At 40.4% G+C, this 15,173-nt stretch overlaps 1 protein-coding gene across 4 annotated transcripts in view; it reads left to right on the top strand.

Annotated features, from left to right (window-relative positions):
• Nucleotides 1-15,173, top strand: part of ASH1L (ASH1 like histone lysine methyltransferase) — a 229,069-nt gene that overhangs the window by 32,542 nt on the left and 181,354 nt on the right. For all 4 annotated transcript variants that reach the window (XM_023213962.2, XM_023213961.1, XM_023213960.2 and 1 more), the window contains one exon: nt 8,288-8,806. In XM_023213962.2, coding sequence (XP_023069730.1) covers nt 8,387-8,806 — 420 coding nt within the window. In that variant the 5' untranslated portion in view covers nt 8,288-8,386. The remainder of the gene's footprint in view (nt 1-8,287; nt 8,807-15,173) is intronic.

Here is a 15,173-nt window from a genome sequence, read left to right as displayed (position 1 = left end):
AGCATCACTGATCATTCAAGAAATGCAAATCAAAACCACAGTGAGATATCATCTCACTTTAGTCAGAATAACTACTATTAAAAAGTAAAAAAAAAAAAAAAAAAAAAAAAGCTGGCAAGGTTGCAGAGGAAAAGGAGTGCTTATACACTGTTGGTGGGAATGTAAATTAGTTAAGCCATTGTGGAAGACAGTGTGGTCATCCTCAAAGACTTAAAAATGGAAATACCATTTGACTCAGCAGTCATATTACTGAGTATATACCCAGAGGAATATAGATCATAAAGACACATGCACACATATCTTCATTGCAGCACTGTTCACAATAGCAAAGACGTGGGATCAACCTAAATGCCCGCCAATGGTAGACTGGATAAAGAAAATGTAGTACATATACATCATGAAATACTATGGAGTCACAAAAAAAAAGAGATCATGTTCTTTGCAGGATCATGAATGAAGTGGAGGCCATTATCTTTGGCAAACTAATGCAGGAACAGAAAAATACTGTATGTTCTCACATATAAATGGGAGCTAAATGATGACAATGCATGGACACAGAGGGGAGCAACACACACAGGGGCTTATTGGAGGGTGGAGGGTGGGAAGAGGGAGAAGATCAGGAAAAATAACTAAGGGGTACTAGGCTTAATACCTGGATGATGAAATAAACCCCCGTGACACAAGTTTACCTACGTAACAAACCTGCACATGTACCCCTGAACTTAGAATAAAAGTTAAATATATTAAAAAATCAATAAATCGATGGACTTTGAGTTAAGCAGATCACCCTCCATAATGTTGGGGAGGAACTTCATCCACTCAACTGAAGGCATTAATAGAACAAAAGATTGACCTCTCCTCAGTAAGAGGCAAGTCTGCCAGCAGATGGCCTTTAGACTTGAATGAAAACATTGGGTCTTCCTGGGTCTCCAGCCTGCCACTGACTCACCCTGCGGATTTTGGGACTGGCCAGCTTACATAATCATGTGAGCAATTCCTTTAAATAAACCGCTTTCTTTAAAAAAAAAAAAAAAAAAAAAAAAAGCCTATCGCAATAATCCATTCATATATTTATCATCACTTGGATCTGATAGCTGTCAAAGTAATGAGAACTGGTTAGATTCTGCATACATTTTGAAGGTAAAGCTGACACACTTAGCTGACCAAATGGACATGAGGGGTTTGAGAGAAAAAGCAATTAAGAATGGGTAGAGATTTTTGGCCTAAATATTTCTGGTTGGAATTACCATATATTGAAATGAAACCTGTAGGAAGAATAGATTTGTGGCAGTGGGCAAAGATGAATTGATTTAAAACATGTTAAGTGCCTATCTATTACACGGTCCAGTCAGTGTGTCAAGTAAGCATTTAGATACGTGAATCTGAAGTTCCAGAAAGAGGTCTCAACTAGTCTCTATCTGAAGGTAGAAATTTATGAATCATCAATGTTAAATGAAATTTAAAGCCGTAAGACTGGATCTGGTCATTTAGGAACTGAGTGTAGACAGAAAAAGGAAGAGGTCCAGGCACCCCCTGCATCATTCCAGTATTTAAAGGTCATGGAGAAAGGAAAGAACCTGCAAAGGAGACTGAAGGTTACTAACCAGTGAGGAAGAACAATCAACACAAGAGTCCCAGAGCTGGGCACGGTGGCTCATGCCTGTCATCCCAGCTACTCAGGAGTCTGAGGTCAGAGGATCGCTTGAGGCCAGGACTTTAAGACTAGCCTGGGCAACCTAGTGAGACCCTGTCTCTAAAACAGTGAAAGAAAATTGGGCGTGGTGGCACATGCCTGTATTTCTAGCTACTTGGAATAGCTCCCTGGGTTCTGAGGCAGGAGAATCACTTGAGCCCAGGATTTTGAGGCTGCGGTGAGCTATGATTGTGCCCCTGCACTCAGGCCAGGATGAGAGAGAGAGAGAGACCTTGACTCAAAAAAAGAAAGAAAGAGGTATCGCATAAGTCAAGTGAAGTAGCAAGGGAGCTGTTTAGCTGTGCCAAATTCTGTTGATAGGTCAGGTAAGATGAGAGGACTGAGAATTGATTATTATTCTTAGCAATGTGGAGGTCATTAGTGACCTTAACTAGCAGTTTCTATGGAGGGGTGGCAGTGAAAGTGTGATCAGTATGTTGAAGAGAAGAAAAAAGCAAGAATTGGAGGTCAGGGAGAATAGACAATATAGAGAATTCTAACAAGTTTGTTGTGAAGAGGAACAGAGAAATGGGAAGATGGTGGAGGATGTGGAGTCGAGGAATTTTCTTTTTTTTTTTTTTTCTTTGTTTTTTGAGACAGAGTCTTGCTCTGTCACCCAGGCTGGAGTGCAGTGGCACCATCTTGGCTCACTGCAACCTCTGCCTCCCGGGTTCAAGCGATTCTCCTGCCTCAGCCTCCTGAGTAGCTGGGATTACAGGCACGTGCCACCACACCTGGCTCATTTCTTGTATTTTTTGGTAGAGATGGGGTTTCACCATGTTGGCCAGGCTGGTCTTGAATACCTGACCTCAAGTGAGGTCTGCCCGCCTTGGCCTCCCAAGTGCTGGGATTACAGGAGCCATCGTGCTCTGCTGAGAGGAATTTTCTTCCATGAGAGATATTACAGTATGTTTTTGTTTTCAGGCTTATTGGCATTATTCAGAGGAAATGTGAGAAATGGATGATGTGAGAGAGAAAGGAGATAGTTGCCTAAATGAAGAGGTTGAAAGGAGAGATCGTTTGTATATTGTGATAGGAAGGACAGGCAGAATCTATGGGAACAGACACAGGTAGGAATGTAGGTAGATATATGGTGGGCACTTGTGGCAGTTTTCTTCTGTTTGTTACTGCTTCCTATCTGACTACTGCTGTGATCAGATAGGAAACAGAGTTAGTGAGGATGAAGAAAGGGGAGATGGGATGAAATAGTTTTCTAGGAGAGTGGTAGAGTGAATGGATTAGGGAAGTGTATTGGCAGCACCAAGGGCTTACTCAAAGTTAGTGGTCAGGAATATAAAGTGAGATCATTGAGTGTTATTGTTTTTCTTAGACTAGCTTTGATGGTACAGAGACAGAAGATGTATAAAATATGATTTGGAAGTATGTTAGTGCTGAAATTAGGATATTTTAGTAAATTTACAGAAAACCACCTATATGAAATTTAATCAACTTACTAAGAAAAAACGTGTGTATAGTTTTCTCATTGTAACACAAGATAAAGTTATGTAAAACAGGAAAAAAGAGATATCTGCTACATGCCAATCATTGTATTAGAAGCTACAGGGACCTTAAAGCTCACTCATTGATTTATTCACCTATTTATTGGGTACTAAAATTTGTGCTATTCATTGTTTCAGGTGCTGGGGATACAGTGGTGAGCAAGCCAGAAGAGGTTCCTACCCTCATGAAGCTTGTATTTTAATTATACAGTTGGTCTTCCCTATCCGTGATTCCGCACCTGCGGATTCAACCAACTGCGGATGAAAAATATTAGAAAAAAATTAAAAATAACAATACAATAATAAAAAATAATACAAAATTTAAAAATACAGTGTAATAACTATATATCATTTACATTATATTAGGTATTATAAGTAATCCAGAGATGGTTTCAAGTATACTGGAGAATGTGTATAGGCTGTATGCAAATACTATACCATTTTATATAAGTGACTTGAGCATCCTCAGATTTTGGTATCTGAGGGGGTGGGATGGGGGGTGGGAGGACTTAATCTATTGAGGGATATAGCTGACAAATATAGAACAAGAAAAAATGTTAATTGCCCTAATTGTGATCTTATATGGATCATAAATATTCAGGGATGGATCAGGTCAGTGCAAGCTTAAATACAGGTCTGAGAACATAGGTCTAGAATCCATTATCCAAAACGTTGGTGCTGTTTTTTTTTCTTTTTAAAAAAATTCCCTGCAAGTGTTACACATGTTTCTCTCTTTTCTTATTTTTCTTTTTTTTTTTTTTTTTTTTTGACTTTTAGAAATGTAGATTGGGTGAACTGGCACTGTGGTGTTTGGGAGTAGTAGCATCCCTTACTCACTAAAGCCGGTTAATGCTTCTTCATTGTAACTTATCATTATTCATGGAAATTATGGTAATTAAGACTAAAATGGATCCATGTCAAGTTTTATCACTAGGTTTTGAAAAAACTTGGATTTCAAAGTTTTTTGGACTTCAGGATTGTGAGCCCATCATGAAGAAGAAAGGACTTTGTACTTTTTATTTTTTTAATAGAGTTTTTTTTTTAATTTACTTTTCGAGAGAGGGTCTCGCTCTGTTGCCCAGGCTGGAGTCCAGTGGCATGAACATGGCTCACTGCAGCCTCAATCTCTTAGGCTCCAGCCATCTTCTTGCCTCATCCGCCTGAGTAGCTGGGACTATAGGTGTGCACCACCATGCTGGGCTAATTTTTTATTTTTTGTAGAGAGAGGGTCTTGCTGTGTTTGCTACACTGGTCTCAAAGTCTAAAGTTCAAGTGATCCTCCTGCCTTATCCTTCCACAGTACCAGTAGTACAGGCGTGAGCCACCATGCCCAGCCAGGATTTGAACTTTTAACATTATTTATTATTTATTTTTTAAAAATTTATTTTTATAAATAAATTTATTAAATAAAATTTTTTTAAATTTTATTTTTAAAAAACATTTGGGTTATTTCAATTACTTTTTATACACAGCATTTTATTGTTTATTTTTTCTCCCTTCCCTAAGGGAGAAAAATTATTTTTTTGAGACAGGGTCTTGCTCTGTTGCCCAAGCTAGAGTGTAGTGATGCAATCACAGCTCAGTGAAACCTCAACTTCCTAGGCTCAAGCCATCCTCCCACCTCAGCCTCTTGAGTAGCTGGGACTATAGGCACATGACACCACACATCTGGCTAATTTTTTATTTTTTTTGTAGAGACGAGTCTCTACACTATGTTGTCCATGCTGGCTTTGAACTCCTGGGCTAAAGTGATCCTCCCACTTTAGTCTCCCAAAGTGCTGGGATTGTAGGGGCAAGCCACTGTGCGCAGCTAACTTTGTCCTTTTTTTTTTTTTTGAGACGGAGTCTCGCTCTGTCGCCCAGGCTGGAGTGCAGTGGCATGATCTTGGCTCACAGCAAGCTCCACCTCCTGGGTTCTCGCCATTCTCCTGCCTCAGCCTCCTGAGTAGCTGAGACTGCAGGCACCTGCCACCATGCCCGGCTGAGTTTTGTATTTTTTTTTTTTTTTAGAGATGGGATTTCACTGTGTTAGCCAGGATGGTCTTGATCTCCTGACCTCATGATCCGCCCACCTCGGCCTCCCAAAGTGCTGGAATTACAGGCATGAGCCACCGTGCTCGGCCTACTTCGTACGTTTAAAGAGAGAGTGTGTATGTTTATATGACACATAAGCAGAAATGAACATGATTTGTTAGGGACAGTAAAGAAAACTGAATTGACTAAACGATAGTGGGTGTGTGTTGGGAAGTAAAGATAAACAAGTTTGAATAGTTGGAGGAGAGTGAGATTATTAAAAGCCTTGAATGCCACTGTGAAATGTTTATATGAAATGGTAGACAAGAATCATCAGAGTGAAATGATTGGAAGATTAGTTTTCCAGCTGTTTATATGGTTGAATGGAGCAATAACAAGCTAAGGAGTTACCCAGTCGGCCAATATTTGATGAGTACTTATAAACACTGCTGCTGCTCCTCCTACTAAATTATTGGTACCTTTTTTTTTTTTTTTTTTTCCTTGCTCTGTCACCCTGCCTGGAATGCAATGGCATGATCCTGGCTCACTGCAACCTCTACCTCCCAGGTTCAAGTGATTCTCATGCCTCAGCCTCCTGAGTAGCTGGAATTACAGGCACCTGCCACCACACCCACTTGATTTTTGTATTTTTAGTAGAGATGGGTTTCGACATGTTGACCAGGCTAGTGTTGAAGTCGTGACCTCAAGTAATCCACCTGCCTCGGGCCCCCAAAGTGCTGGGATTACAGGCATGAGACACGACACCTGGCCGGTACCTTTTATTGAGCCCTCACTATGTGCCAGTCATTGGGTGAGGTATTTCACTTATACTCCTTGTAGAAGTCATAAGACAACTATTTATTTACTTTTTCCCTTGAGACAGGGTCTTGCCCTGTTGCCCAGGTTGGAGTGCTGTGGCTTGATCACAGCTCACTGCAGCCTCAACCTTCAAGGCTCAAGTGATCCTCCTGCCTCAGTCTCCTGAGTAGCTGGAACTACAGGTGTGTGCCACCACACCCTGCTAATTTTTGTACTTTTTTAGAGACAGGGTTTTGCCATGTTGCCCAGTCTGGTCTCAACTCCTGGGCTCAAAGAGTCCACCCGTCTCAGCCCCTGAAAGTACTGGGATTATAGGTGTAAGCCACCATGCCTGGCCAAGAATCTTACTGTCTTGTTGGAATGAAAAGTCTCAGGGCACATGGTTTAAAATATTCTACTTCACAAATGGAACTTTCTAAGGGATAAGATGTTCTCTGTTTTCCAGATACTAGTTCTAGATCTTGAGTCAGATGTGTTTGACGTGAAGACTAGTCTGTCAGTCTTCAAGAATACTGACTTGTTTTGTTTTGGTTTTATTAATATATTCACTAGTCTCTGGCTGGGCATGGTGGCTCACACTTGTAATCCCAGCACTTTGGGAGGCCAAGGCAGGCAGATCACCTGAGGTCAGGCGTTCAAGACCAGCCTGGCCAACATGGCGAAACCCCATCTATACTAAAAATACAAAATTTAGCCGGGTGGGTGTGGTGGCTTGTGCCTGTAATGTCAGATACTCGGGAAGCTGAGGCAGGAGAATCTCTTGAACCCAGGAGACGCAGGTTGCAGTGAGCCAAGATCGCGCCACTGCACTACAACCTGGGTGACAGAACGAGACTCCGTCTCAAAAAAAAAAAAAAAGAAAAAAAATTCACTGGTCTCCCTAATGATTATATGGTAATCTGGTTTCCTGAGGATCTTTATATTTAAAATGGGGGTGCCTTGTGGAGATTCTTAGATAATGTGTATCACCTATTGTAAAATAATAAATTGGCACGCTAGTTTTAAAACGTTTTGTATATTTAGGGAATTGACACATGCCTACTGAGTATTTGCTGTTAGGAAAACTTGTAAAAATAAATTTCTGATTTTTAAAGTTCTTATAACAAAAGTGATTATTTGTATAAACGTTTGCTTAGTGTTTGCTCTTCTCTCTAGAGTATAAACCTTAAAATTTAGGAACTGGGTTCAATTTGTTAAATACTGTATTTTCAGGGTGTAGCATGATGCCTGGCATATGATAGGTGTTTGGAAATATTTTTCGAATGGACAGGTGAATGAATTCAGAGTTGAATTGTATGCTATTGTATGCTAGCAACAAAGATAATTTCTGCATAAGTTCCTGCATCGGAAAGTCCTAACCTCAAAAAGCCTGATAATCTCTTCTAAAAGTTTGGAATACTGAAACCAGCCTAAGAGATAATTTAAAAAGAATTTTTATAGGTACATAGCGTGTTTAAATATTTATGGGGTGAATGAGATATGTTGATGCAGGCATACAATGTAGTAATCACATCACAGTCAATGGAGTATCAAAAAAAGATGATTTTTTTTTACCTTCAATAAAACTGTAGGAAACAAAAGTGTACTTCAGCAGAAGCGTAGGGAATATATTCTTTTAAAACTGTTGAGTGCGAAAATATATGAAGTTATTTTATTTTAGGCAATGGTTGCTTGACTGTAAGTTGCAGAAGCTTCTTGGTGATTCTTTTTTTTTTTTGAGACGGAGTCTCGCTCTGTCCACCAGGCTGGAGTGCAGTGGTGCTATCTTGGCTCACTGCAAGCTCCGCCTCCCGGGTTCCTGCCATTCTCCTGCCTCAGCCTCCCGAGTAGCTGGGACTACAGGCGCCCGCCACGGCGCCCGGCTTTTTTTTGTATTTTTGGTAGAGACGGGGTTTCACCGTGTTAGCCAGGATGGTCTCGATCTCCTGACCTTGTGATCCGCCCGCCTCGGCCTCCCAGAGTGCTGGGATTACAGGCATGAGCCACCGCGCCTGGCCCTCTTGGTGATTCTTAAATTTGCATTTGCACCATATCACTATAGCTTGTTTATGATATCTGTAGAATGATAAACTTATTCTGAATTTTAAATGTATTTATAACTAAATAGATTTAAATCTATTTTGAATTAACATTTTTATTTAACTGTGATTTTTTTTTTTTGGGTAGTTGTTGACCTCCTTGTTGTCTTGCCCTATACCCATTACTTATATTAATCAACAGTTGCCTCTTTTCTGATAAATTTTTGTTATGGTCTGTTCTACAGAGAATGATGCTGGTTTCAAGTTTTGGAGATCCCTGTTTTTTATGGAACACAGTTCTGTAAAATTTTCATAAGATTCCTTGGCAATAACATACGCTTGTGATGGACCCTAGAAATACTGCTATGTTAGGATTGGGTTCTGATTCCGAAGGTTTTACAAGAAAGAGTCCTTCTGCCATCAGTACTGGCACATTGGTCAGTAAGAGAGAAGTAGAGCTAGAAAAAAACACAAAGGAGGAAGAGGACCTTCGCAAACGGAATCGAGAAAGAAACATTGAAGCTGGGAAAGATGATGGTTTGACTGATGCACAGCAACAGTTTTCAGTGAAAGAAACAAACTTTTCAGAGGGAAATTTAAAATTGAAAATTGGCCTCCAGGCTAAGAGAACTAAAAAACCTCCAAAGAACTTGGAGAACTATGTATGTCGACCTGCCATAAAAACAACTATCAAGCACCCAAGGAAAGCACTTAAAAGCGGAAAGATGACGGATGAAAAGAATGAACACTGTCCTTCAAAACGAGTAAGTAGAATTCCTAACAATATATAGTTATTGACAATATTTTCATTTCCCTATTAATTTTTATCATATATGTATTTCCGGGAGTTTGATTTTAATCTTTCTGTGTTATTTCCAGATAGTTTGTGTTTGTGAGCCTTAAAATAAGCCCTGAGGCTTGTCAAAGATGTAAGTTAATAGCATAACCATGTACATATTTGTACTTGTAAAATTATTTTAAAATTTTATTTATTTATTTATTTTTTGAGATTAAGTTTTGCTCTTGTCACCCAGGCTGGAGTGCAATGGTATGATCTCGGCTCACAGCAATCTCTGCCTTCTGGGTTCAAGCAGTTCTCCTGCCTCAGCCTCCCAAGTACCTGGGATTACAGGTGCCCACCACCACACCTGGCTAATTTTGTGTTTTTAGTAGAGATGGAGTTTCACCATGTTGGCCAGGCTGGTCTCAAACTCCTGACCTCAGGTGATCTGTCCACCTTGGCCTCCCAAAGTGCTGGGATTACCGGCGTCAGCCTCTACGCGTGGCCTATTTATGCAATTTTTAAAGGCAAAACTCCAAAGTGCTGGAATTACAGGTGTAAGCCACTGTGTCTGACCAAAAAAAGAGAAATCTTTATTGAGATATGATTCACATACCATACAGTTCAGCCATTTAAATTCAGTGATTTTTAGGGTATTTCCTTATTAGCCTTAAAAAATGTATGTAAAATTGTTTCTTTCTTTTTTTTTTTTTTCCCCGAGATGGAGTCTCACTCTGTCACCCAGACTGGAGTGCAGTGGTGCGATCTCGGCACACCACAACCTCCGCCTCCTGGGTTCAAGCAATTCTCCTGCCTCAGCCTCCTGAGTAACTGGGATTACAGGTGCCCACTACCACACCCAGCTAATTTTTGTATTTTTAGTAGAGACAAGGTTTCACCATGTTGGCCAGGCTGGTCTTGAACTCCTGACCTCAGGTGATCCACCCACCTCAGCCTCCCAAAGTACTGGGATTACAGGTGTGAGCCACTGCGCCTAGCCAAAATCATTTATTTCTAAACCTTTTTTATTATCCCAAATTAAAACTCCATAACCATTAAACAATATCTTCCATTTCTTCTGTCTACAGTGACTGGTAATATCTAATGTACTTTTAATCCCAGCACTTTGGGAGGCTGAGGCAGGTGGATCACTTGAGGTCAGGAGTTAGAGATCAGCCTGGCCAACATGATGAAAACTCGTCTCTACTAGAAATAGAAAAAATTAGCTGGCCATGATGGCAGGAGCCTCTAATCCCAGCCCTCAGGAGGCTGAGGCCGGAGAATCGCTCAAATCCAGGAGGCAGAGATTGCAGTGAGCTCAGGTTGTGCCACTGCCCTCCAGCCTGGGCAATAAGAGCAAAACTCCAACTCATCCCCCAAAAAATTCTAATGTACTTTTAGCAACTCTAACTGTAAATTTGCCTATTCTAGCTAACTCATATAGGTGTAATCATACAATATTTGTTATTTTGTGTCTGGCTTATTTCATTTACCAGAATGTCCTCAAGGTGCAACCATGTTGTAGCATGTGCCAAAACTTCATTCCTTTTCATCAGAATAATCCATTGTGTGGATATACCACTTTATTTTTATTTATTTATTTATTTATTTATTTATTTATTTATTTATTTATTTATTTTATTTATGTTTTGAGGTGGAGTTTCGCTCTTGTTGCCCAGGCTGGAGTGCAATGGCATGATCTCGGCTCACGGCAACCTCTGCGTCCAGGGTTCAAGCAATTCTCCTGCCTCAGCCTCTTGAGTAGCTGGGATTACAGGTGTGTGCCACCATCCCCGGCTGACTTTTGTGTTTTTTAGTAGAGATGGAATTTCTTCATGTTGGTCAGGCTGGTCTCAAACCCCTGTCCTCAGGTGATCCGCCCACCTCTGCTTCCCAAAGTGCTGGGATGACAGGTGTGAACCACCACACCTGGCCACTACTTTATTTTTTATCCATTCATCTCTTGATGGAATCTTGGTTCACATCCACACTTTGGCTATTGTGGATAATGCTACAGTGAATGTTGCCATACAGTTATCTGTTCAAGTTCCTGCTTGTATTTACTTGGGAATAGAATTACTGGGTCATATGGTAATTATTTATTTAGCTCTTTCAGAAACTGTACACTTTTATAGCCATATCCCATCAGCAATGCATGAGTTTTTGATTTCTCTGAGTCTTCATAAGGTTTTCTTAATTTTTATTGCCTCCCTCCCTCCTTCCCTCCCTTCCTTCCTCTCCTTTCCCCTCTCCCCTCTACCTCTCCCTGCTTGTCCCCCCCTTCCCTCCCTTTCCTTCCTTTCCTTATCTTCCTTCCCTTCCCTCTCTTTCCTTCCTCCCACCCACCCCACCACCGCCCTGTTCTCAAGCTGTAGCACATTGTGGTTTTTAATTAGCATTTTCTTTTTCTTTTCTTTTTTTTTTTTTGAGAGAGAGTCTCGCTCTGTCCTCCAAGCAGGAGTGCAGTGGTGCGATCTCACTCACTGCAAGCTCCGCCTCCTGGGTTCATGCCATTCTTCTGCCTTAGCCTCCCGAGTAGCTGGGACTACAGGCGCCCATCACCATGCCCGGCTAATTTTTTTTGTAGTTTTAGTAGAGACGGGGTTTCACCTTGTTAGCCAGGATGGTCTTGATCTCCTGACCTCCTGATCCACCCACCTCAGCCTCCCAAAATGCTGGGGTTACAGGCGTGAGCCACCATGCCCAACCTGCATTTACTTAATGACTAATGATGTTGAATAGGTTTTCATGTGCTTATTGGCCATTTATGTATCTTCTTTGAAGAAATGTTTGTTCAAATTATTTGACTACTTTTGAATTGTATTTTGTTGTTGAATTGTCCGGGTTCTTTATATAATCTGTATATAGGATTTTAAAAATATTTCTTTCATTCCGTGGATAGTCTTTTCATTTCCTTTTGTGTCCTCTGATGCAAAAAAAAGTTTTCAATTTTGGTGAAAACCAGGTCCAATTTATTTTTTCCTTTATTGCCTGTGTTTTTAGTGTCATATCCTAGAAATCACTGCCAAGTCCAATGTTGTGAAAGTCTTCCCCTTATGTTTTCCTAAGAGTTTTATCGTTTTAGCTCTTATGTTTAGATCTGTGACCCATTTTGAGTTTAAGTTTTGTTGTATATGGTTTAAAGTAAGGGTCCAGCTTCATTCCTTTATGTGATATTCAGTTTTCTCAGCATCATTTCTTGAAGAGAGCATCTTTTCTTCATTGAATGGTTTTGGCACCTTTGTTAAAGAAATTATTGGCCATATATGTGAGAGTTTATTTCAGGACTCTTTTCCTTTACATTCCATTGGTCCATATGTCTGTCTTTCTGCAAGTACCACACTGTTTTCATTACTGTAGCTTTTGTAGTAAGTTCTTTATTTGTTCATTTTAGATGGAGTCTTACTCTGTTGCCCAGGCTGTAGTATAGTGGCATGATCTCGGCTTGAGACCGCAGCCTCTGCCTCCTGGGTTCAAGTGATTCTCCTGCCTCCTGCCTCAGCCTCCTGAGTAGCTGAGATTACAGGTGCCTGCTACCATGCCTGGCTAATTTTTGTATTTTTAGTAGAGACAGAGTTTCAGCATGTTGGCCAGACTGGTCTCAAACTCCTGAGCTCAAACGATCTGCCTGCCTCGGCCTCCCATAATGCTGGGATTACAGGTGTGAGCCACCATGCCCTTCCTGTTTGTTTTTAAAGAGACAGGGTCTTGCTCTGTCATCAGGCTAGGCTACTCAGTACAGCCTCAAACTCCTGGGCTCAAGTGATCCTCCTGTCTTGGCCTCCCAAAGTGATGGGATTATAGGCATGAGCCACCATGGCTGGCCTGTAGTAAGTTGAAGTCAGAAAGTGTGAGTCTTCCAACTTTGTTCTTTTTCAGAATTGTTTTGGCTATTTGGGGTTCCTTGAGATTCCATATGGATTTTAGGATGGGGTTTTCTGTTTCTTTAAACAACAGTGTTGGGATTTTGATAGAAATTACATTGAATCTGCAGATCACTTTAGGCAGTGTTGTCCTTAATATGAAATCTTGAAATCCAGGAATGTGAGATGTCTTTTGTTTAAGATTTCCTTGATTTCTTTCAGCAATATTTTATAAAATTGGTAGTGTTCAAGCCTTTCACCTCCTGAAATTTATTCCCATGTATTTTATTTTTTGATGCTATTGCAACCAGCAGTGTTTTAAATTTACTTTTCAGATTGCTCATTGTAAATATATAGAAATGCAACTAATTTTTAAATTACTATTTTTAATTTTTTTTTTTTTTAGAGAGAGAGTCTTGCTCTGCTGCCCATGCTGGAGGGGCAGTGGCATAGCTCATTGTATCCCCAAATTCCTGGACTCAAGCAATCTTCCTGCCTTAGCCTTCTTTTATTTATTTTAATAAATAAAAAAAAAATTATCTTTGTAGAGATGGGGTCTTGCTATTTTGCAAGCTGGTCTTGAACTTCTGACCTCAAGTGATCCTCCTTTCTTGGCCTCCCAAAGTGTTGGGATTACAGGTGTGAGCCACTGTGTTGGCCACAACTGATTTTGGCATGTGGGTTTTGTATCCTGCAACTTTGCTGAATTCATTTATTAGCTTGAACAATTTGTTGATGCTTTAGGGTTTTCTACATATAAAACTGTGTCATCTGCCAACAGAGATAATTCAGTATTTTAATATATGCCTCAGGTATTTCTTACATTCCAGCAGATTTGGGAAACACTATGTTTACTTACTGTGAAATGAGAGTGGGTTATTTTCTGTTCAGTGAGTTAGCTACTGAAAATAGTGTTTTTTGTCTACTGAAATATTATATATAATTTTTTTCATATTTTTAAAATTATAAACTCCCAATGGCCATTACTGAATAGATTACACACAGTATTTTGAATGGGGTCAAGCAACCTCTTTAGTGGTCCTTACCAGTAGAGCTTAACTAGTAGTAAACTGAAAGTAGCAGTCACTGGTACTGTAGCAGGAAGACAATAAAAGAAGAGGAAAACAGAACGATAGAAGGCAGTGTAAGAAACAAGAGCAAAGGATGATGATAAAGTACCATCAGGCTACCTCAAAGGATAAAGTTTTCTGTCCATAATCCATGCTAGTATAGTATGTAGGCTAATGTCCGAGTTATATTGATATATATGTGTGTATATATATATATATAGGTTGGTACAAAAGTAATTGCAGTTTTGGACTATGAATTTTTTTTTAAGATAGAGTCTCCTTTTGTTGCCCAGGCTGGAGTGGAGTGCAGTGGCTAGATCTCGGCTCACTGCAGCCTCCACCTCCTGGGTTAAGGCAGTTCTCCTGCCTCAGCCTCCTGAGTAGCTGGGATTACAGGTGCTTGCCACCATACCTGGCTAATTTTTGTATTTTTAGTAGAGATGGGGTTTCAACATGTTGGCCAGGCTGGTCTCGAACTCCTGACCTCAGGTGATTCACCTGCCTCAGCCTTCCAAAGTGCTGGGATTATAGGAGTGAGTCCCTGTTTCCAGCCATTGACCATGAATTTTAAATCATTATAACTAGGCTCAAACACATCTTTATTAATCAAAATAGGAACCATTACAGTAAACATTTGTGCCAACAAGAATCAGTTTGTTTAATCCTGTAGCATAAAAATCTGTGCTTCTGGATTCGACAAACTCTTGGGAAGCATTTTATGCATCCTGCTGGTTGTGGAAGCGGTTTCCCTGCAAAAAGTTGTTGAGATGCTTGAAGAAGTGGTAGTTGGTTGACAAGAGGTCAGTTGAATATGGCAGATGAGGCAAAACTTAGTAGTCCAATTCGTTCAACTTTTGAAGCATTGATTGTGTGATGTGCAGTCAGGCGTTGTCCTGGAGAAGAATTGGGCTCTTTTTGTTGATCAGTGCTGGCAGCAGGCATTGCAGTTTTTGGTACATCTCATCAATTTGCTGAGCATACATCTCAGATGAAATGGTTTTGCTGGGATTCAGAAAGGTGTAGTGGATCAGACTGGCAGCAGACTGCCAAACAGTGACCATGATCTTTTTTGGTGCAAGTTTGGCTTTGAAAAGTGCTTTGGAGCTTCTTCTGGGTCCAACCACTGATCTGGTTGTTGCCGGTTGTCATATAAAATCCACTTTTTGTTGCACATCACAATCTTGAGAAATTTTTCTTTGTTGGTGTGTAAAATGCCAAATGACCGTAGAATGGTTGAAGTTGAGTTCCTCGGCAACTTCTCGTGTAGTTTTAAAAGGATCAGCTTTGATGATTGCTATCAGTTGTGTCAATTTCTGACAGCCAGCCACTGTGCTTCTTATCTTCAAGGCTCTCATCTCCTTTGCAAAACTTGCTGAACCACCGCTGTACTGTACATTCGTTAACAGTTCCTGGGCCA

The sequence above is a fragment of the Piliocolobus tephrosceles genome, chromosome 1 (assembly GCF_002776525.5).
Source record: "Piliocolobus tephrosceles isolate RC106 chromosome 1, ASM277652v3, whole genome shotgun sequence".
Lineage (NCBI taxonomy): Eukaryota > Metazoa > Chordata > Mammalia > Primates > Cercopithecidae > Piliocolobus > Piliocolobus tephrosceles.
Note: the sequence above shows the minus strand (reverse complement) of the source record. Positions and strands in the feature narration are given on the sequence as shown.